The sequence below is a fragment of the Plectropomus leopardus genome, chromosome 15, assembly GCF_008729295.1.
Source record: "Plectropomus leopardus isolate mb chromosome 15, YSFRI_Pleo_2.0, whole genome shotgun sequence".
In the NCBI taxonomy this organism is placed as follows: Eukaryota; Metazoa; Chordata; class Actinopteri; order Perciformes; family Serranidae; genus Plectropomus; species Plectropomus leopardus.
The window spans coordinates 16,428,283-16,452,001 of NC_056477.1; the positions used below are offsets into that span (position 1 = coordinate 16,428,283).

At 41.9% G+C, this 23,719-nt stretch overlaps 1 protein-coding gene across 1 annotated transcript in view; it reads right to left on the minus strand.

Moving 5' to 3' along the window:
* Positions 1-11,277: 11,277 nt before the first annotated feature.
* The window catches only part of ptpn20 (protein tyrosine phosphatase non-receptor type 20), a 28,008-nt gene continuing 15,566 nt past the window's right edge, over positions 11,278-23,719 (minus strand). Inside the window, exons 26-47 of the mRNA XM_042501644.1 lie at positions 23,416-23,587; positions 22,701-22,912; positions 21,337-21,435; positions 20,715-21,232; positions 19,919-20,537; positions 19,313-19,483; positions 19,057-19,231; positions 18,751-18,961; positions 18,622-18,659; positions 18,283-18,369; positions 17,533-17,594; positions 17,015-17,176; positions 16,670-16,919; positions 16,164-16,270; positions 15,918-16,000; positions 15,370-15,503; positions 15,123-15,271; positions 13,899-13,989; positions 12,316-12,650; positions 11,998-12,213; positions 11,485-11,547; positions 11,278-11,388 (exon numbers count right to left, since the gene is read on the minus strand). Coding sequence (XP_042357578.1) covers positions 11,278-11,388; positions 11,485-11,547; positions 11,998-12,213; positions 12,316-12,650; positions 13,899-13,989; positions 15,123-15,271; positions 15,370-15,503; positions 15,918-16,000; positions 16,164-16,270; positions 16,670-16,919; positions 17,015-17,176; positions 17,533-17,594; positions 18,283-18,369; positions 18,622-18,659; positions 18,751-18,961; positions 19,057-19,231; positions 19,313-19,483; positions 19,919-20,537; positions 20,715-21,232; positions 21,337-21,435; positions 22,701-22,912; positions 23,416-23,587 — 4,065 coding nt within the window. The remainder of the gene's footprint in view (positions 11,389-11,484; positions 11,548-11,997; positions 12,214-12,315; positions 12,651-13,898; positions 13,990-15,122; positions 15,272-15,369; positions 15,504-15,917; positions 16,001-16,163; positions 16,271-16,669; positions 16,920-17,014; positions 17,177-17,532; positions 17,595-18,282; positions 18,370-18,621; positions 18,660-18,750; positions 18,962-19,056; positions 19,232-19,312; positions 19,484-19,918; positions 20,538-20,714; positions 21,233-21,336; positions 21,436-22,700; positions 22,913-23,415; positions 23,588-23,719) is intronic.

The window sequence follows — 23,719 nt, forward strand, 5'->3', positions numbered from 1 at the left end:
CGCTCTTTTCGCGGTTTTAGACCGATTAAAGGAAGTTCTTCCTCGCCGCCATCGCCAAGTGTTTGCTTACGGAGGAATTCTTGGATCTCTGTTAATGAAATTAAAGGGTATGGTGCTAGATCTGCTCTACATGAAAAGTGCCATGATTTGGTACAGTATAAATAAAATTGTTTTGAATCATATCAAGCAATAAGCATCCTAACTGCCTACAATAAGGGTTTTTCACAGTGTAGTAAATGTGTTTCTGCTTGCTTAATTTAAACTGAGCTTTTAAGCATTTATTCAGTTAAAGCTACTTTGCATGTTGACTAAATTTAAGTCACAGATAAAACACTGACTGGGTTTTGGACCGCAGTCATGTTTGAAAGATCTTCATCACAATCTTTGAATGTCAGGTGACACACAAAAACTGAGTTCAACAGTTTGTCTGTGAGTGTTTGCAACCAAACAATCCATGTAAATTCAAAATCTACAATGAAGCAGTGGTACAGTCCTACAATGATCTGGTAACTCTACAGTGGGCATCCTGAACAAATTGAAACGAATGAAAAGGGTGGTGCTTTAGGAGATATTTATTTAAAAAAACCCACAAACGAAGGCAAAACAGATATTCACCCTGGCTAATACATTAGACAAGGAAAACACAAACTTTCAGTGGAGGAAGGCTATCTATTCACAAAATATGCACTCTCCTCAAGGAGTGCGTCTAGATAAGGTGTTTGTTTAACACAGAGGAAGTCGGGGAGTCCCAAATGGAGCTCACTAATGGTACAAGCAGAGAAAAGCTGCATAGACACCGATAACAGATAAAAAAAACACACAAAAAAGTGAAACAACACTGCAATAACCACCTCGGATGGAAAACAAAAACTATAGGCCCTTACAAACACAAAAAGTCACACAAATTTTTATTTTTTATGAATTCAAGGACTTCTATCCAAACAAAGAGAATGATTGTGACATGAAACTCTTTCACCCTCAAGTAGTGTTCCCCATCATTCTGGACACTGGCTCCGATCTTGACATTTGGTTAAACTTTGCAAAGACATGAAAGGATGTCTTGGAGTATAAATGTTCAAGTGTTTTGGTATTTTTACGCAATGCACAGTGAGGTAGCACACCAAGGCCAAGGTTTGCCCTTCATTGGTGGGCAGTGTTGGAGGAACACAACTGTGTGTGTGTGTGTGTGTGTCTGTGTGTGTGTGTGTGTGTGTGTGTGTGTGTGTGTGTGTGTGTGAGAGAGAGAGAGAGAGAGAGAGACAGAGAGAGCGAAAGAGAGACAGGCAGTAATGAAAGGTGTAAAAATACCATACCGCTCCAAGATAAACCCTCTCTCCCACGGTCTGACATTTACAGAGGGCTGGAGCGTGGGAGTATGTGAGGGGGTTGCCCTGTGAGTGTGTTCCCGTGCACACTGCGTGCATGCATGTGTGTGTATGTGTGTATGAGGTTTCCCTCCATCTAAGAGAAAAGCTCCATTGATGTAAACTGGTGCTCTTGTCCCCCGTGTCAAGTGTGGACCAGGGTCAGAAGGAAACTCTGGGATTTTCCACAGGTATACAGTTGTGTATGTGTGTGTTTGCATGTTTGCTATGTTTGCATCGAAATGTATGACGTTTTAAAGTGTGTGATTCATGCGTAATTGAGAGGGGAAATCTGTTTTCATGCTGCAGAGCTTTAGGAGGGGGATGGATGCCCCTCTGTAGGTCCCATGTCGGCAGAGGATGTCTCACACTAATGGTGAATCATAGTGAGTTGTGCACATGGGCTGATCTGAGGCCCCTTAACACACAGCTTTTTTATGAATACTGCTACTAGTTTGTGAACAATGAGTTTTAACTCTAACAAAAGAGTCAGAAAAAAGGTGTGATAACGTAATGAGTCAGGCCTCTTAGCTCCATCTACTGGTATCTGGGGGCTGGGTATCCCCACCAACTGAAAAATAATCAAACAGCCTTGAATGGCTCTGGTTAGTGTGTGAGACATGTAAAGTAGCATATATGTATTTTTAAACAGGCGGGAGTCCTCTGACTGAACATTTTGAGCACTGAACATTTATTTCTCTGCATTCTGGTGATTTTTTATGAATCAAGTTATGCCTAATTACAATGGTGGACGGTAAATACAGTGTATAGTAAATAGGGAATGGTTTTGGACATAGGGAATTGGGCAGGGACCATTTTCTTTTGACACCATTTTAAACCAAAACTTCCAGTGGGGTCTTGGGGGAGTGGCCCTCAGGAGAAAATTTTAGAGCATTTTAGGAAGCCCAGCAGCAGTTTCAGCTGCCACTCACACAAAGAGATGCAAAACATACTAGAATCAATTGTAATAATAATAGAAGTTTGAAAAGAACAATTGGTCAAGTTTATTTGTGATTATGATTACATTTGTTAATGTTTATTTTGGACGGCAATAGGTGGTTGCCTTTCATAGCATGGCTTTACATATTGGCATTTCAATATTGCGGCGGATGTTTTCCCCCAATATACATTAAAATGACTGCAAAACGAACTTGTGTTGAAACCTGGATCGACACGTGTTCTTGTGCTGCATTGAGACGCCTTTCACAAATATTTAAACTTTTGAAATATGGGAAAATTGGTTTGATTTCTTTCAAAAACATGGGATAAAGGAAATCATCAATTTGGTATGAAATATTTCACAAGTTGAAAGAAAAAAAATCAGTTCAGTGTGACAAAAAATGACCTGAAAATTAGCTTTCTCTTCCTCTCTCTCTTAAATTAGAGAGAGAGGGAGAGAGAGAAAGAAAGAATAAAATAAATAATTATCAAATAGCCTAGGGAAAATATAAAGATATCTATATACAACTATATATATATATCTATATATCTATATCTATATCTATATCTATATCTATATATATATATATATATATATATAATATATATATATTGTTATAGATAGTCTTGTTTTTGTTCTTTTACTTTCCTTTTTTCTTCTTATGCTAATTTCAAGCAATTTTCTTGTAACTTTTTATTAAATTGAGGTTGATCATAGGCTTATTTCCATGTTTTTGAAAGAAATCAAGCCAATTTTGCTCAGGTTTCAAATTATTAAATATCTGCACAATTACTTTTGCATTCGACTAAACCTTAACTTGCAGAAAATTTGCATGTGGCTTGAGTTCATAAAAAAACAGAGAGGGAAAAAAAGCATTGAAAATCTAAGCTGTTCCTCCTTCCAAACTGCCGTGTTTGACATTTTCATATCCAACACAAACAGCCCTTAACCATCAGCCTTTGCTCCAGCCTTGTCACCCTTTCCAGCAGGCCCCCGCCAGCGACCTGTCAGGTCAATAAAACATGACCTTTGGCAGTGTACATCTGATAAAGTTCCTCACTTTACGTGGTGACAGCCTGTATTGGAGTAATTTACCAGGCTTCAATAAAGGAGCACTCAGCTCCTTTGCCTCCTCTGGCTCAGTGGTTTGTGACAGGCGGGCAAGTGGAGGAGCAGCCCAGTCAGTGAACCGCCATGGTTGATGTTCATCACAGTGACACTGACCTACTTAACTGCCATCTCTTGGATGTCAAAGAAATCCCTGCCTGACATTTAAGAAAAGCTTGGTCAATATTAGTCAGGCATGACAAATAATAAGCTGCGGTCCTGCTGATAACAGCGACTACCGGCTAAATGAAAGAGAAAAAAGAAGAATGACTCTGATCCTGCATCTGATTGGTGTTGTCTTTCAGTAGGTAGTTCATTTGCTTACTAAGTGTGCTCTGAGCGTACACACACGCCTAAGTTGAGGCCATCAAGGCTAACGTCTCAACTTGAATCAGACACAGATTGATGGTGGTGAGGTAGAAAAGGCTTCTCCGTGGCGTACTTAGTAGGAGGCGAATGTGGGAGGCAGTGACCCGGAGCAAAGGTCTCATCAGTGCCTGTCCCTATCTGAGGCCCCTCTGCCTGTCAAAGTCACATTTTAATCGCAAACATAATTTGAATTTACACTAATGAATACAAATGACTCCCAGGACTCCACAAGCTGAGAGTAATAAATTATTATCGCTGCTAACAATCGCATTTCTGAAGCCCTTTTTCAATTAGCCGCCCCTGTGGAGATGATCATGGAGGGCCCGCTCAAATGAAGATAAACGACACCCCTCGCAACGGCGTGCGTCTGCTCCTCTGATTTAATAGCTTTCTAATTCAGGAACATCTTCGACGTGACGAGGCGTGAGGCTTTTTTTTTTTGCCTCTTTCCAACGAGGGCTTGATGAGAAAGTCGCTTAATTGAAAGCAGGTGTTAATCAACCTTGCTCTGATGTGGCGTGTGATTTAGGAGGGAGTTTGACAAAGAGAAGACCGTCCTTGCCACTCAGTGACACAGACCATTCAGTTCACAAAGGGGGCCTTCTGCTGCACTCTGCAGTTTTTGTAGTGCTGTCCACCCTCCATTTAATCAAAGATCCCTATCACAAAGATCCAAATAGGATTAGCACATGCTCATTCATCCTATATTTAGCAGATTTTGAATTTATTTGTTTCTGGTTACCAAGTAGTCGTGTGTCACATACAGCTGACCCCTCCTGTGCAGAGCATCAGCAAAACCAAAGTTTATGCCCACTGACAGGTGCTCATTTACTCTGGCTGCTCGGAGAGGTCACACGATAATTACAGCGAATTATGGCCATGGAAAAAGGCTTTTCCTGAGTTCTGTCGATGTACTCCAGCACACACAACCAAACCAAACACCCAAAATACAGTATTGTTCAAATTCTCCGGCCTTTGAGAGGGATAAATAAATAGCACAGTTGCTATTTGCTCCAGATGCAGCTGTGTGATTTAAAATAAACAAATGGCTGGCTGATGACTTATTTTAGACGAAATTCTCCACAATGTTCGGCATCCATTTGCTCCATCCTAACATTATCAATAGGTTACACCACAGTCAGCTAGCACAAGCATAGGGCACTGTCTTTCCGAGCTCCAGTTGACATAAAACAAGGTCTGCCACAGTCAGCTTTTTCCTGATTCTTTCTGACTTTTGGGAAGACACATTTAAGTTGCCTTGATTCGTTTGTCTGTGTTTGTTTTCACTTGGTCACCTTATTAAGGTTATTGTGTTTTTTTTGTTTTTTGGGTTTCACTTTACTGTGTTACCCATCTACACACTTGACCATTATCAGCCTTGTTCGTCTTTTCCTGCTGCTCAGTTTTTCCCAGCCAATCAGCTTCCTGTTATTCTGCCTCATCACTGTATTCCCCTCACCTGAGCTTCTCCGCCCCTGTTTCTCCATTTGCACTTCATCTCCTCATCAGTCTAGTTTGTATTTAAGCCCTGGTTTTATTTTTCGATTTTGATGTTCAGTTGCTGTTCCTTCTAAAAAAAGGTGATTTTTTGAGTTCCTGTTGCCTGCCGTCTTCTGTGTTTGGGTCCACCTGCTCTGCGTCTCATGACACTTGTAGGATTTAGTGGTATTTAAAAGTGAGCAGTGTAACCGGCTGAAAGTCTTCTTATGTGCCAAATGTGGTTGGTGATTAAGGGCAAATGCATCTTACAATGAGGCCTTACTGTGCACGTGGCACAGCAACCATTGCAAACTAAATTTTATGTAACTAATATTTTCATGTAAATCTTATTGATCTGTCTCAGGCTACATCACGTTCTGAGTACATGAACACTCTTTTGTACTTGCATGCATTTGATTCATCAGTTTATCAGAGAATATTAAATGTAGTAACCTATTAATGATGCATTCCCCTCAAAAATTTTGTAACATGAAGCCATAGCTGACCGAGCAGAGTTTGTACCGCTAAAGTTGAGTCTACCGCAGTGGCCTCGGTTTAAGTACAGTTGTCATCCTCTTTCTCCTCTGCCTTTCCTGTGTCTAGTTGTTGCTCTTGCTTTGAAATAAGATTTTAATCTTTATGAGACCTACCTGGAAAAGAATAAGAAAGATCTACGGAGGTCAAGAACTCTTCAAATAATGTGAACATGAACTCGACTCTTTGACATGAAAGAACCAACATTGTTTCTGTTTTGCCTTTAGATAATCCATTGCTGCATTTGTTAACTGGATACATGATGGACATATGTATTTCCAAAACAAAATGATAGCAGAACAAGCTGTGATGTGTTGTGATGTGGAGGTTAGTTTTCCTTGTTTTATATGTATGACACAATAGAACAGAGCAGGAAAACACACAAATCCCCTCATCACAACAGTCTCAGAAAATTAAATCCTTTCCACAAAGCACCATGGATGTAATTCTAGACCCCACTTGCCGCTCACCACAGAAAACCCAATTGCGAGCCCAGCTAAACCTTTACATAACCAACTTAAGATAATTACAAGTGAACATACAAGAAGAGACCGTAATCATAATCGGCTTCCTTTGACAAGTCTGTGGTTTTTGAAAGTCTGGAAAGCCACAAAAGTGACATTCTGCTCAGAAAGGGGATGAATGGCTCTCTGTGTCTCTGTCAGTGCGCTGTCATCACAGAGGAGCCGGTGGGGTCGACTTACAAAGGGCAAAACAACTCAGAAAAACACATTAATGCTCATTTATTTTGCTGCTTGAACCTTAATCAAATACCACACTTTGGAATATGGAGAGTTCAATTCAGTTCAGTTCAGTAAAAAAATAAAAAGTGTCTTGAACATAGGGAATCCTTAAGAAACGTTTTAGGCTTTTTCATTGCATTGGCTCAATTTTACTGTGTATTATAATGCTTTTATCAGCTCTAAAAACTGATAGTAAAGCTCCGACCCAAACACCAGACAGACATGGTTAACAATTTGTTCAATAAGCAGCAGCTTCTTCAGGAGTTGGTGTTGACCAGAAACAGAGATAATAGGAGAGTGAATTAAAAATCAGTTACTGCGTAAAAAAAATAAATGATTTAAAACCAAGTAGATTAGCTAAAAAAAAATGTGTTGTCAAAAAAGATGAAAATCTAGAAATTTGATGTTTGGGAAGACACAGATTTCACAGGACAGCAACAATATGCTACAATTTTGATGGAAATCATTTTTCACCTTAGAAATGACCAAAAACCAAATGTTTATTTGAATGTATCACAAGTGAAACAGTTTCATGTTTTTCAGAACAAATTAATGTACCTTACAAAAAAAGGATTTGCTGGCATATAAATGGAAAAAATATTTTTAAAAATCTATTTGCTTACATGTAAATTTTTTAACATTTTTGTGACAATATGCTAACTGAGTATTTTCTCAAGTGTGAGGCCTTCTTAGTTCAACCCAGTCACCAGAAAAAATGTTGGTATACATTGTTTCTGCAAAGCACAGTGTTTCATTTGTACATTTTGTAGCGGATATGTTGAAACTTAACATTGTCTTACATTTTAGTTTTAATTTGTATCTTGTGACAATGGATGTTTAGGCATAAAAACCACCTGGTTAGGGTTAGGAAAATATCACGTCTCGGATAAAAAATACCCACTTTGTTGCTACAAACATGGCTGGAAATGTCCCCAACTTGCATTAAAACATACCCAGTTTTGTCACCACAATCATGTCTGGAAATGTCCCTAACGTGTCATTAAAAAATAGCTGGTTTAGTTGCCACAAACATGACTGGAAATGTCCCCACGTCTTCCTGAAAATAAAACTTATTTATTTGGTCTCGAATAGTGGTCTGCTGCTATCTGCAGCCTGATGTACGTCTCACATCATCCACCATCACCTCCTCAGCTCGTATACATGTAATCTGAACTTCAGAAACTGTGATATGAAACATATGAAAAATGCAGTGTGACAAGTACATACGTAGAATACCGACCCCCACTTTGGCCAACGACCTTATCTTCAGCCTCCATGAATATACTCTGGTCTCCGATAGTTCTTCTTTATCAGCTCGAGTTAAATCTTGCGGGTTGATCAGATAACACACGCTGGAATTCATCCCTGTGTTTTTCTGAGAATCTAAATGGTCTATGACGGGGCCTGTTTTGCAAGCATCCTGCAGGGTAATAATTCTCAGCCCTCTTGAGCTTAGCTGCTGTGGGAGGGTCGTACTTAACCTCTTCAAACCTAAAAGACCTCTCTGGGGAATCGTTAGGACAAATGCACTGACCTTATCTTAACCCACACTTTTATCTTAAATTCAAGTCAAGATCCCGAAGTGCGTATGTGTAATGTTTCATAACATGGATGGATGTGAATATTTCATCCTGTGTATAGGCTGCAGCTCCAGTGAGGCGTTAAAAACAAGCAGATCTATGTATGTGAAAATGTCATATTGTGTAATTTAAACAAAACACTGAGGTTAAAGTGGTTACTTAGTCCTAACATTTGAATTTTGTTGTACATCAATTTTAAAGTCATACAAAGACGGTGGAATCTGACAGAGAAGGAGGATGGGACCAACATTAGAAAGGGGGAGGTGGAGGGCAGGTGTGTGTGTGTGTATGCTATTTTAATCAGTACACACTGAATAAGAAAACAGGCTTGTGTCCGTGTTGCACTGTGAGCTCAGCAGAGAGCAAGAGGATTTACTGAGAGTATATGAGCTCATTTCGACACGTTTCTCGGGCCTTTAAATCACACTCTGTGACTGGACGGCCTTCTGTTAATGACTTTACCACCAACTTTGTTCTCTTCTCTCCAAATCCTCCTGTTTGCTACATCCACTCTGTACTCATCAGATGCCTCTAATGCTGCAGGTTTTTTCTCAAATTTTCAGTTATCACCCTCAGTATTACCTCGAAGTCAGAGAGCCAGTCAATAATTCTACTGTCATCTTGTGGTTTAAAGCACAACTGTTTAAAAAAAATAATGCAACCGTAAATGGGAATGGGCCTTGAATAACCGAGTTGCTGTTGTTCCTGCCATAACTTACAGCAATAACAAGGTCTGAGTTAGGGAGTGAGGAGAAAGAAAAGGGTGGGTGACTGAGGGTTTGTGTGTTTGTGTATGTGTGTGTGAGGGGGGCGGTTGTAGAGATAGCGCCCAAGGGCAGTGGGAGTAGACAGAGAAAGAGAGAGAGAGAAGGCAAGGGAGTAAATCTGCGTCCCTGGCTTCCCCCAGCGTCAGGTTTATATGTGTGCGGAGCGTGCAGTGTGTTTCCAGGGGTTTCCATGCTGTCACAAAGACCCCTGTGAGACCAGCTTATTTACCCTGCAGTAAAACCCGAGAGGGAGTATACCCTGCAGTAAAAGTGGAGAGGGGGCTCAGTGGAATTAGATTTAGGGCCGCCTCCGGTTCTCTGTTCTGTGTGTGCCGTCAGGGAAAACCCGCTCTGCTGCTCTTGTTCTGTTGTTCAAGTTGAGTTATGTTGTGTTCAGAGTCAGGGGGTGAAATGTGCTGTATCACATGAAAACGACTTTCAGAATAGTTTTTAATTAAAGAGAGAGGTATTACATTGTTCTCAGTTGTTGGTTACATAGTGGCTGGTACAGTGACAAGATATTAATTAAGCATAAATAAGCAGTTGTGCAATTAAGGGTTATTACATTTCACAATGCTATTGCATAAGCACTTACTTGACTGTACAAGATGCATTTTCACAGATGAATGCAAAATGTGCTTTAGTTTTTTCTTTCGAGAATAGTTAATTTTCCAAGATCTGAGGGAGAAAACAGGATCTGAAAGAGAACTTGCACATAACAGAGGGTTACCTATTGCTAGAAACTGACCGACCAGCATTGATGAAAAGATGTTGCATACACACTACAGAGGCTGATGGCTCTGCGTAGCCATCCAGATGGCAAAGGTACAGTACTGCATGAGTCTTACCGACATGCTCCAAACAGTTTGGAAAATGTTATCGGGTAAGAGGTTGACATTCTGATCTCCCCCTTGGAGAGTATTGCTTTGTTACATTCCACATTTTGATCAAGTCATTCAGCCAAACTCCAGGCTCAGACGGCTGTACTTTAAGAGTCTGCATGCAATAAAAGAGCTGGTGTGTGAGATAGCAGCTAAAAGAACGAAGCTCACAGGTGGTTACATCCAAAGGTTGAGGTTCAAACCAGCAGCTATAAATCATCTTGGATCTGTGACTCGGAGATGCAGCTGTGTTGTTGCTTTGTACATCATATACATCTAAAGTGGCAAAATGGAAAGTTTGTAAACCTCTTAATATTTTTTGCATTTTTGGCTGAGTTTGTATTAAAATAGCTATGGAATACAGATAAAGGATGTTATGGCATAACAAATCATGCCTAAAACAAATCATTTAAATGGCAAATCAGTTTTGTACATTTTACAAAAAATCTTCAAATTTAGTGCTAACATCTTGTCCAAATTTTAATAAAAGGGAACATTTACGAATTAATTCAAAAAATTTGTTACGTTGAATCATTCTTTATCTGTATCAGGATGTGCAAGTTGTGATTACGCGCAGTGAGAATTTCATTGTCATAGTGTTTTGTATAAAATGGGCTCACAAACAAAAAAAGATTGACAGGCGATGTGCAAACGTCACATTGTTTCTAATCAAACTAAAAGGTGAGATGTAATCCTCCTTCTGGTTTGGATCAACCAAACGTCCACCTCAGACCACAAACAGACTGAAAGCTGCACATTCAATCTAACCACCGACGACTGCTCTCAAATCAGTTTCTTGCTCTCCGTCCTCGACCGTTTTTGACAAGCGGGTCGGGGTCACTGTGGAGCAAGCGGTGTGAGTCATTCCAAGGCACTTGATTCTTTTCATTTCCGTAGATGATGAACTGAAAAATCAATAGTGTTCTTTTGCTAATGCCCTTTTCTCCAGGGTACAAATGCACTTAATGAAATGATAATAACGCAATGCTTAGTCAAATGCTACTCATCAAGGTTACAAACAGATACTTCCTTTGGTTTGATGATCTCATGTTCACTTGTGCACTTTGATGACATTAAACTGCCAGATAAAAAGATGTGAGTATTACCAGACTTTAAATCCCATGCAGTATGAACATTTGCAAATTAAAGGACCGTGGAGAAAAATAAGTGAGATACATTCAAATAGTGACACAAAATTAAAAAAAAAAAAAAAAGATGCTAGAGACAGAAGGCAAATCACTAAGCCTGAAAAGGCAAAACAACCTCAGTGATCTAAATTAGACATATCACAGCACCGAGAGCACATACAAGAACAAAAACATTCAAGTTGTTACTAAACAACAGGCCTCCTCAACACAGAGTATCAAAACAGGGAATAGGTTTCTTATTATAGCTAACTAAACTAACTACGGCCAAAGAAAACGGTACCTCCAGTCTGTGCTGTGATAGACTGCACATGGTTGCTCATACACAGTCTGTGCTTTACAGGTAGGTGAACTGGAGGTGGAAACATTCAAACTACTTTGTGGTCTCGGGGACTTTCCGGTTGCCATTGGTTGCCGTGAAGCTGTAAAATGCCCTGTAAAACCTCCAACCAGACTTTGTAGCAGAAGAAGTACTGTTCCTGAAATAAGAGAGACAAAGGGCACGTCTAGCATTTGGAAACAGTCATTTTTTAAAGGTTGAACTTTGATCTTTAACCCCTTCTGTTGACACTGACCTTGGTTTGAATCATTCCATGCCGCTGAAGTCTCATCTCTTTTACAACGTCGCTCACGTTAATCTAAAGACAGAGGCAGAAGGTTGTTAGGCAGAGCTACCGCACGTGTGTGAAGTATCCTGTAGCTATAGTTTATTTCTAATATTAATAATAGCCTAAATTTAAGTATAAGGCAATGATAGTGGCTCTTTGAGGCTGTGCAGTGGCACTTTGAGCTACATGTTAAAGGACAGCATGCTGATAATGATGATGCAAACATGAAGAGGTATAATAAGGAGGTATAATATTCACCATGTTCACCTTCTTAGTTTTACCAAGTTAGGACGCTAACATTTGCAAATAAGCATGGGCATGGGCAGGTCGCTGCTGCAGCACCCCCCTCTGACCAGTGGTGGAACAACACAGTCTGTAAATGGTTTGCTATTTTACCCTAACGACTTGCCACTAGCATGGCTAAAAATACAGAAATATGGTAAACTAATTAGCAAACCAAACAAAATGGCTTCCACTTACTGGCAAATCGTTCTCAATGAGGCTGAGGATAACGTCAGTGCAGATGACAACTCCCGTGCGTCCGATGCCGGCGCTGCAGTGCACAGTTACTGGTCCCTTGTGGTGCACCGCCCTCAGGTAGCGGATGAAGCGAACCAGCTGCTCTGAGCTTTTGGGCACTCCGTGGTCAGGCCAGTGTGTGAACTTCAGGTGACGGACGTAATGGGTCTCACCAGTCTGGAATAATAAAAAATCATTAAAGAGTTGTTTCCACTCAAGCTGAATTTTAAAGTTAAGAGTAAACCAAAAAATTACATTATAAGAAGACAGATCTCTCACCTTTGTCTCCACCATGCGGATCACCTTGATGTGGAAGTACTCCAGGTACTGCTGGTTCTCCAGGTGAAGCTGGTACCTGCCGGTGTCCAGAGGCATGCTGAGCCTCCCTGGCCAGTACTTATGACATTTGATTCTTCCCCGCTCTACCTCCTGTGTCATCATGGCGATGACGTCAGATTTGTTTTCCCAGATCATCTGCCAGAAAGCCGGCACCGTGGAGGGTAGAGGGCCCTGACAGGAGATGTAGAAGAACTTTTCATCACCAACTTGCATGCGGATGTAGCTGGCGTTGATGTACTCCTGGTTTTCTCCAATGGCAACACGGGTTTCGTCATCTATGTAGGAAAGAAAAAGAAGAAACAAAAATCAAAACTTATGAATTTATAGATAAAATAAACGACTTACGGCGGCCTTCTCCCACATTCCATACGTCTTCTTTATACTTGATAAATCCATTCATTTCGTGATCATAAACAACAAACACTGCTACCTTGTTGTTTTGCCAAAAGCATGCAATCTAAGTGTACAGTAAATAACGCCAAGTAAACAGCTCTGAGGTCAGGAGTCGGGCTCAACAAACCAGCGCTGTGAAGAAGTTTGTTGGTGATGAGAGGGGTGATAGAGCGAAGGCAGTTAGGAATGTTTTCTGGGTTGGTCTCCCACCTCCTGCTTGTGAGGTCAAAAAAGCCACAGACTGGAAACCAGACTTTCTAAATAAAATAGTTAAAGGCTACAAGCAATGGATTGGTAAATAACGTGCCCTTTTTTTGGACCTTTTGCACAAACAGCAGTTGTAACAAGCTGCAAGCAACAAGGCATTTGGTGAGGCGTGGCAGTATTCCACTGGGGGTGACTATCCTTTTCATCACGTTCACTCATTTTAACTCTGATCCTTTTCACTTCAACACAGCAAGGGCTGGAGAAGTAAACACTTGTGTTTGTGTGTATTTGTGTGTGTGCGTGTTTTACAGCTTTTTCACATTCTTCAATATCATCAGTGTTGACCACAATCCAAGCATTACACCCCAGGGTGCATGCACAAACACACATCTCTTTTGTAGAGTTTTCCTTTCACCCTGTCTCTCTGTATTTACCCCCTGAAGTTCACATAATTAATACATCTTGCAATATTATTTTCTCCTGATGCCGCTTCCTTTATTAAAAATATAAATCCCAGATAATTACAAGGTCGGTAACAAATGACACCTTCTTCATCATCACATACTTGGCTGACTCCAAGGAGATTATAAGTGCGGCTCCAGTGAATTACTGATACTAATGTAGGAGATGATTTGTGGCGCAGACATTACTTAAGCGTTGTAAACAAACATCTCCACTCCCGTCAGCAAAGTCCTTACAGTCAGCTCAAACAGAGCAGCTGAGGAGAAAAGTGTGAACAAACAGGCTCTCCTATAAATGCCAACTCTGTGAGTATCCAGCTTTTACAAGCTTTAGCTCAGCAATAAAAAACTCCAGTAGGGGAACATAAAATGAAGCGCATGGGTTTGAACAAATGGAGAAAGTAAAAGTTAAGATTCTGCCAGAAGAAGTAAAAGTTTATAGAAGTCCTCTGTCAGACTTACAGGGTAGGATGTCTCTGTAGCGGTTCTTGTCTCTGTTCTCGGGGGCTTTTCCAACCAGACAGTTATCAGAGGGTTTCAGATGCTCCAGAGCCTGAAATTACACATCATCACAATAACAAAAAGACAAAAAAATATTTAGAATGGTGCAGCAGGATTACAGTATGCCTGTCTATTAAAATAGTCTAAAGCTGCAAGGTTTTAATAATCACGCAGTATATATGTGTTCACCTATTGTTTGCTGAGTTTCTCCCAGTGTGTCACATTGTAGCATGAATTACATTAACCTCCTGTGTACAGTTCTTATAGCTGCATCAGTGTTTAGTTATTTTATCATTAGTGAAAGCTACAGGAAGAAACTTTTATAAAATAACTTATTGTCATATTTTCTGAAACTGTCACTATGTCCAGACAGTCATACGTGAGACGGATAATCTGTGGGAAAAAAAATCATGTTTGTTCTCCTCCTAGTGCTTCTAATGGCATTTGCAGGAATCCAACATGGCTGAAAAAAAAACCCCTACCAGACTAAATAATTATTAATCAAATGTATATAAGCAATTAACATTTTTCCAGCATGGTACAAAAAAATGATTTGGTCTCCATGACTAATTGCAACATTCATGACATCTGTACAGGGGAATGATTATTTTACATTATTATTAAATTTTATTGAGGCCCAAATTTAGGCATATTTAAAGGCGGGGCCTCCTGAGTGACGGGCTATCTGTGAGGCGTCCCTGGAGTCTGTGAGTCAGATCCACCCCTAGCTCCTATGGTCACTCCTGGCCCCCCAAAAAACAAGATGGCCACTGGTAAAATACGTTTGACAAGGCCTCAAAAGGCAGTCAACACACCAATGTGTGACGTCAGGGTAGCTACTTCCTTTATTTATACAGTCTGTAGGTCAAACTGTCAAACTAGGTTGCGTTGTCTCAGCGCCTACTAGTTTGATAGTTTGACCGCAGTTCACTAGCAGTGATTGACATGATTGAATGCTATGTTACAGCTCTGACTGGTTGTTTTTGTTCCGCCACTTTGAATTATTGCAAATGCCATTAGAAGCACTAAGAGGAGGAACAAGATTTTTTCACAGATTATCTGTCTCATGTACGACTGTCTGGATAGTAACAGTTTCAGAAAATATGACAAAATTACTTTAATAAAGGTACCTGTAGCTTTAAGGCAATTTTACAGCTATGAATTTTGTCCACAACACATACACACCATGAACTCTTTGACCAGTTCCTGCTGGTCCAGCTGATGCTGCAGAATCTGGATGAGAGCTTTGACCCTGGAGCCTGAATACTGGCTGGTCTTAGAGGGGCTAATGCACGCTAAACTGGCCAGTTCCTCCTCTGATACTATGGGAGGGCCTGAGAAAACAAAAGAGAAGAACAAGAAATATAGTATGGCTCAGTTGGGCCAAAATTGTCACTTTTACACATCAGTACAAGAGCAGGGGGATAGACACCTGTTTGGGGCGAGGTCATTTCCAGATCGCTGGTCTCAAATACGTCATCTTCTTCTTCACTGCTCCAGCCATCTGACTGGGTTTTCTGGATGTCTTTGCAGGACTGGTCCAAAAGTTTGGTCACAATTTGTTTCCTGGGGGAGTCAGGGGGCAGGGGTGAGACCAGACCATTTTTATTCTTCGGTAGGAGGGGATGAAATCATGCAAGGCTGAGCTTCCTTTCCCTGCGACTTTTCCACCTAAAATACAGTATAGACAAGAGGCTAAAGTATCTTCTGCTGTGCTCCTTGTTTTTAGGCTACAGAGAATAAAACTATACACCTCCTAACTGTTACACTATTTTTTTTTGTCTTGTTGGGGTTCTCAGCCCTTCAGAGACAGCATTTATCCTAAGATGGTGTTTTATTTATTGCTCTCTGCTGCCTCTTTGTGGTTGAAACTGGAATTCTACCAAAACATGAGCAGGAGGAGGTGGCGGTGGAGAGGTGGGGTAGGGAGGAGGATATAAGTACACAATAAAAGAGGAGAGTAATTTGGTAAGTTACTACCTGTCTGTAGCTCCATGCAACATGTCAGTGACATTGAGGGATGGGCAGCAAGCTTGATGAGAAGGGGTGCTGTTACAGCTCTCCTGTTCCACAGACAAGCAGCCAGAGGAGGCGACAGACAGGAGGAGCAAGATGTTAGTAGTATGTTAGTAAAGAGGTAGGGAGGGGGGAGTTAAAGAGAAGTTTACAGCATCATTACGATAGTTTATGTACTTGTGTATGTATGCTTGTTGGTGTGCAGGTTACCTGTCTAATTGCAGCGGCATCTGTTACAACAGTCAGTCGGCGTGGTGGAGGAGGGGGTGAGGAGACAAACACACTACCTGCATTGACCACAGGATCTGAAGTTGCCTCTGAGACAATAACAGAAAGACACATATTTAGTTTGTGTTGTTTCTAAGTCTTTAAAAGTAAACTGCAAGTTAAGATGCAAATGTCAGCATTTGTGTTTATACTCAGTGCAAGGCCTAGCACATTCAGGCCCAAGGCAAAAAATAATAATAATGATAATAATAATAATAATCATGACTTTTATTACAATGAGAGCTAGTTAGTCAACACAAATAAATGACTTAGCTGACAAATAATAATACATTAAATAATATGTTCAAATTAGTAATTTAAAAAATAACTATACAGTTAAAAAATTTCTGCCTGGCGCTGTTTCATTTGTCAGTACTTTATTTCAGCAACATTATCCTTTCAAGAATTAAAAAGCAACAACAACAACAACAACAAAAAGGTGCGTGTACCAGGCGGACGCTCAACTGGCTTATTCAGCATGACGTCAGGTGAGGAGCAGGCATCAGGGCTGGACACAGGAGCCGGCTGCTCGGCTAAAATAGCTTCAGTCTGAGCAGACATGTTGGGCGGTGTAGGTGACTCTGAGTAGGTCAGGGGCAGGATGTCTCTGCAGATAGTAAGCTGTACGCTGCCCTCAGCTTTACGCAGGATATCCACCACCTTACTGTGGCTCAGACCTGACACAATCACACCGTTCACCTAGAATACACACACACACACACACACACAGGATTAGTTTTTTAAACCCCACTATGACTGGAATAAAATAGTCTAGATGTATGATGGGTTGTTACCTCTAACAGAATATCTCCCACTCTGAGCCGACCGTCCTGCTCAGCGACCCCACCAGAGCAGATTTCCCTCACTCTGAGCATGCTGCCGTTGGTTCCCCCAATCAAAGCAAAGCCAAGGCCTCCTCCTTCTGGTTTTGTGAACTCCACCTGCATGATGCAACTCTAAAGAGTCCAGATGAGAAAAGGACGAAGAAGAAAATGAGAATTTAAAAGTTAGGTTTTTTTTGTTTTTACAGGAGCACCTTATGTTCTGCAAAATTTTTTTTATTGTTGATACATGAATTGTGTATACAGAAAGCCACAGACACACACATGCAGATGGTGCCCCCCCCAGCAGAGAAAGCATTCACAGATTGACACACAGTAGAATCATGTTACAGTGTGTGTTTCAACACACACTTCTAAAGATGTGCAGTTAAAGAAAAGGGATAGAGTTGACAAGAGGCAACAAAAATGAAGGGCTACACTGTAGAGAAAGAGCCTTTTGATGTTGATTAATTTAATTGAAATACACTTACATCGTGCTCTTGCGCGATAGAGAGACATCTGAAATTTCCAGTAGTCCGACACACAGGTTCAGCTGAAAAAACAAAAAGAAATATCAGTGAATCAGCAGCCGGCGCAGACAAAACAACTCCAGTTATTGCATAACAAGTTATGCATTCAATTAAAATTGATTGAGCCTTTAAAAGTGATGTAAATCTAAATAATGGAAAATGTCTGGAGTTTGTCATTTCTGTAACAGACACACACACAAAAAAAACACCAACCTCCCACCTCTTCGGCCATTTTGAAAGAGAAGTGTTGACGGGCACGTCTCCTCTATGACAGGTGAACAAGGCTGGTCTTTTCAGACTGACCCTCTCCACTGTCCCTTACCGCTGCATGCACCGTCACCAGGCAACTGAGCTACCTGCCCTGTGGACCACTGGCTGCATGGCACTGTCTGTGTGTGTGTGTGTGTGTGTGTGTGTGTATGATGGCTACAGCCCTGCAGTCCAATACACCAGTGGAGGGCCTGAGGCTTGCTAATTATTAATCCTGCTGTGAGAGCCCAGGATCTGTCTGTCAGCATTCAGCTCACACACACACACACACACACACACACACACACACACACGCACACACACACACAGCTGCAAAGACAACTGTCTTTCAGCACCAAGCTCCGGCTTCACACAGACAAAGGAGCAACAAGTAAGAGTGAAAGGGAAGCAGTTATGGTGCTGATGGAACACGCAGTGGTTCTTCTCGTAGAAGAAACTCACCATCTTCAGTAGGAGAGACTTTCTCTGGAGAGACAGGCTCTTCGAAACGAGCAAAGAATTTTCTGTCCTTTTTCCAGTCAAACAGACCTGCAAACGAAACACTTGTATAGAAATGCACTACCATAGATTGTGTAAGAAAATACAGTTCTTTTGCACTACTGGTGCATAATCTAAAAAAAAAATCCATTCATTTTGTGTCCTGCCAGAACTCTTTCTGGTAATGATTGATCTTAAATTATCATTGTCGGTTGAGCACAAACATATATGGTTTCTAGGCAATCCATCAGTGCATATAACAACCAAACTCAAACATCCCATAAATCCTTAAGAGGCACTTACCATTCCACTTGGCCCTCGGGGTCACTGGCTGGTCCTCTCTGTGACAGACACAAACAGTAAAGTTACTGATAAAACAGTAACAACAACAAAACCTCTTCCAGTGTCTCTCTTCCCTTTTAGGACACATACCTGATGATTTTAAGCTTAACTTTACGTGGGGCGATCTCACAGGCTTTCACTGCATCCTCCAGGGTCATTCCCAGAGTGCACCTGCCACAGATGTAGAGGATCTTATCATTGGGTTGGACGCTGCCCTCCTCGCTGGCCGGGGAGCCTGGTACCACCTCCAGACAGTAGATGCCCTGCCACTTGCTGCCAATGCCTCCCGTCAGCTTTATACCTGGAAAGAGTGCACATATATACATTATATACAATCACATAATACAGGTGATGTGTATGTGTGTGTGTGTCTTCAAAATGTGTGCAAATCTGTACCCAGCTGTCCTGACGCAGTCTTATGGAGAACGATATCAGGCAGGCTGTCACAGGAGGGCGGGGCCACCAGGTTGGTCACTGCCCTCCCCAGGGTCATACTCAGCCGTCTCGGAGATGACCGCAGAATTGTCATGGCAACATCATCTGCCACACTGGTAACATCATGCCCATTTACCTGGGAACGGTGACAGAGAAGGAATTGTTCAGATCTGAACGTATCGGTTTTAAATGTGCAGAAATGTGTGTTTGTGCGTACTGTGATGAGCCTGTCTCCGGCCCTGAGTCGTCCGTCTGCCTTAGCGGGGTTGTCCAGTATTTCCTGGATGTAGTAGCAGTTGTCCAGCTTGCTTCGAGAGATGGTGAACCCAAAGCTTCCACTGCGGGACTTTGTCAGGACCACTGTCAGCTCAAACTCTTTAACATATGCCTGACAGGAAAGAAACAATGACAATTCATTCATCTAATATTCTCCAAATAACTTGAAAACAAATGCATCATTTTCATCACTTTATATTAAAGTCCCACTCAACCAATCTAGTTTTATTATTAATTGTTAGTGGTCTTGTTAGTGGCTTCACAATTAACATGTCTCGTGAAAAAAAAAGCCATAGAAAATGTCCTGGTAAATATTTCAAATATTTTGTAACCTGCAAAATACTGATGATTTGACATTCAAGCATCTCTATCTCTGCTCATTACTGGTTTTAAGACAAATAACCAGCTAACTTTGATCACTGGTTCATTGACTCAAAGCCTGAACATACTCACTAAACTGCCAAAAATGCTGGGGTAAACCCCCCCCCCAGACACCCCAGTATTTTTTGGCAAAATAAACCAACAACACAAAACCTCCCAAACTCACCTTTCTTCTACTCTCCTCCTCATCCTCCTCATCCTCTTCATCATCATCATCCTTGTACTCCCTTTCTTTCTTCTCCGGTTCTTCCCTCAGCTGCGTGTGGCTCTGAGCATGAGGGGGCAGCATTGTCGGGGTGGGTGGACTGGCACAGGGAGGCACGGAGGGGACGACCTGGGCTGTGATGGGGGTCAGTGGCGGAGGAGGAGGCTGGGGTGGAGGCACCAAAGGCCTGCTGTTCTTGGACATGGCTTTATAGTGACTCGGAAGAAGCCCCTGCTGGATCGGGTGGTGCTTGGCTTTCGGTGGCTGGGTGGTGAGTGGCATGGATGGATGGGCTAAGGAGCAAGTGGTCGGGGTGTCGGACGAGAGGCCGTGGGGCGAGATGGTGGTGGTGGGGACGTGGGGGCCGAGGCTTGGATTCTGAGAGCTTAAAGTAGAGGAGTTTTGAGAGTGGAGGCCTGTGACGTTGGCTGTTGGAGTGTGAGCGGGCAGACTGGATGGAAGGCTGTGAGGAGGCTCCAGTGTGGAGCTGATGGTTAGGTACTCTTCATCTGCCATGATAGTCAGTCCATTTCCCATCAGGCAGTAGGTCACACTTCCATCTGCCTCCTCTCTGACTCCACTGCAGACAAAAATACACAAAACAGACCACACACACTGTTTTTAATGCATTTTCAGTGATTCATAAACTTTTTTTTCATTTTTAAATGTATCATTTGATTTTAATTATATAACTATACAATATACACGTTTTTTGTGTGTAATGCAAATAATATGTAACACTTAAATAATAAATTACCTTGCGTATACGGAGTTCGAACCAGTCTTAGGACAGACATCCAAAAGCATCACAGTTGAGCTTGTTGTCGTTGCAACCTCCTCTTCTCCGTCCTTCTTCTTTGCTTCTACTTCCTGTTGATCATCTGGTTTCCCAGCAGTTGGCTGAGATTCTGGTGGAGCTGGCGGAGAACTGCTGGCAGGTGAAGCAGGTGACGCTGGGGAAGCAGGTGAGGCTGGTGAGACTGGTGAAGGAGGTGATGTAGGTGAGGTGGGCGATGGCGGTGAGCGAGGAGGGGATGGGAGATTCTGTTTTGCGTGTGTTTCACTCTCCAGGCTCTCCTGGGTCTCCGGGAGTGCTGGAGCTGCAGGAGGATCTGAGTTTTTCTCTGCTGTGTTTGTTAGATCTTCATCATGGGTGGGGGCTGGCTTCTGAGCAGAAATTTTGGGTTCATATTGAAACTTGAGGAGCTGGCTGTAGTCCTCGCCAAGTCGGATGTCCAGAGAGCGAGATCGAACCTCACGGAAGGATGCAGGACTCTGTTGAGTCAGACATGAAGTCAGATAGTCTGTCAGGATTACTGGGGCTAACTTAGGTGCTTGTTTTCATAAACGCGCCGTTTCTAGTGTGCATGTAAGCTCACCAGTGTGTTGTCATCGACATCATAGAGTACTCCGGGACCTGGTCTGCAGATCAGCAGGTGAACTTCAGATGGAGCTCCACGAAGCAGGAACAAAACCCTCTGAAACAAAACCAAAAAGAAAATTGAGACAGTTTTTAAGATTTTTTTTTGTGGCAATTTTGCCTTTAGATTAGATAGGACAGAAGATTGTGTCCTTGCCAGCCGCTGCAGCAGACACTGCCTTCATACATGGGGCTCCTACTTTATCCACTGAACTACCGGACGCCTCAAAATGTGCAGATCTTTTTAATTGTTACATGTTTAAATGCACCTGTGTGAAGGCCATTGTTAACTCCTTGGTAGAACACAAGATTAAATGACACATCAAACACCATGACACAACCAGCTTGCTATTTTGGGTGGTATGAGATTAAAGGATTAGTGGAGGAATGACGCGGCTGAGATCTTAAGAAAGAGCAGGGCGGCTGGTGCTCCTCTTGAACTCACCAGCCCGTTCACAAGTCAGAAATTGCCAACTGTTCTGGCGTAGTGAACAAAAATTGAGTGCTTTTATGGGTGTAGTTAGCACCTTGTAAACCTTTATATTCTTTTACGTTTTTAACGACATAACTTTTTTATGTCCCCATTTCAAGTGAAAAAAAGATCAAACGAAACTACAACCACAACAAAACCACTAATACCTGTACACAGCAAACGAGCTCTATTAATGAATGTGGATATCCACTGGATTTACATTAAGGATGAGAATAATAATTATTTTAAATTTCCAGTGTGTAGGATTTAGGGGATTATATTGGCAGAAATTAAATATAACATTATAACTCTATATTTTAAATTAGTGTATAGTCACCTAAAAATGACAATTCTTGTGTTTCGTTACCTTAGAAAAAGCCATTTATAACTACATAGGGAGTGGGTCTTCGCCTACACAATCCACCATGTTGCATCAGTTTTTACCAGTTTAAATCTCTGGGTTGGTTTGTTTTGGAGAGGAAGAGACCTAAACAAACAATTTGGCTCCCATAAAAAAAACTAAATAAAAAAATAAATCTCTAGACTGTAAGCATGGATTAGTAGGGCTAACGGTCTATCTGAACAACATTGAAGAAACATTGCTTTTTATGTTAAACTGCTTTATTTGGTGGCTTTTGGATTTTAATCATCTGGTCAATTTGTTTTGGAGAAGAGACCTCTGTGGATAAGTCAGCTCCTGGTAAAAACTTCCTAAACAACACTGAATGAATCCTAACTGGGAGTTCACACTTGGCACATAGGAGAAGTTTAAGCTGGTTGCAATCTGCAATTGTCTCTGCTAGATGCCACTAAATCCTACACACTGCACCTTTAAATACCTCAAACCCTACCTGGTACGAGAGATCCTTGATGGGCTCTTTGTTGACAGAAAGAATGACGTCTCCCTCTCGCAACAGGCCACTCTCTAATGCTGGTTGACCGGGGAACAGACGTTTGATGCGGACCACGCTGCCACGGTCTGGCCCCGAGTGCAGCTGTGAGATGTTGAAGCTGAAGCCGAGGCCAGTCAAGCTCTTCTTCAGCAGCACTTCATGTGTGTTTTCTAGGAATGAGAGGAGATGGAGGGGAAACTTGGAGCATTAATGTGTGTTGTGTAACCCTTAATCTGTAATTTGGGCTGCGATTTCGTACATTGTGATAAAAAAGAGAGGTTTATCAGGCCCCCCCCCCAACGCACATTTCTTCCTATGTTTCTCCAGTGACTAAATCTGGACAAGCAAACTCCTTTATTCACATTATTCCTAAAATTTCTTTGCACCATTTCCAGTAAAGAGAGGAAGGTTTTGTAGCGATGAGGAACTGTCCCTTTAACTGAGCTCAGGCAGTGAACAGGCAGCTTCAAGGTTTCAGTGCGTGCTGTCTCGGGGGACAGAGGGAGCGTCAGCCCTGGATGACTCTGACAGCAACCACAATGTAGCTGTCAGATGACTCACAGTCACCTCTGGGCCATGTGTGTAAGTGTGTGTGTGTGCCTGACACTGTCTATCTTTTCTTTTTTTCCCCCCTCCTATTTGAGCGTATGTGCCCCTTCCTCTCGCCTCTCACCATCAGTCACAAAGCTGTAGTCCTTGGCTCGACCACTCAAGGTCGTTTCCATGGAGACCTCAGTCCTGGGGGACTGTGTATGTGATGAACTGTGGGCCAAGAGGGGGCAGGGTGAGTCAGGTCGGGGCTCCAAGATTACTGTGGGCTCCCTCTCCAGCATCAGGCTCACCACCTTTGGGGAACAAATGCACACATGACCCCTTTATATGTTCATACATTCAATGTGAATTATTTACAGCATCACCAGCTACTGTGCTTGTTTCAGTGCATATTCATAATAAGCTTTGAACGGAGCGAAAGGCAA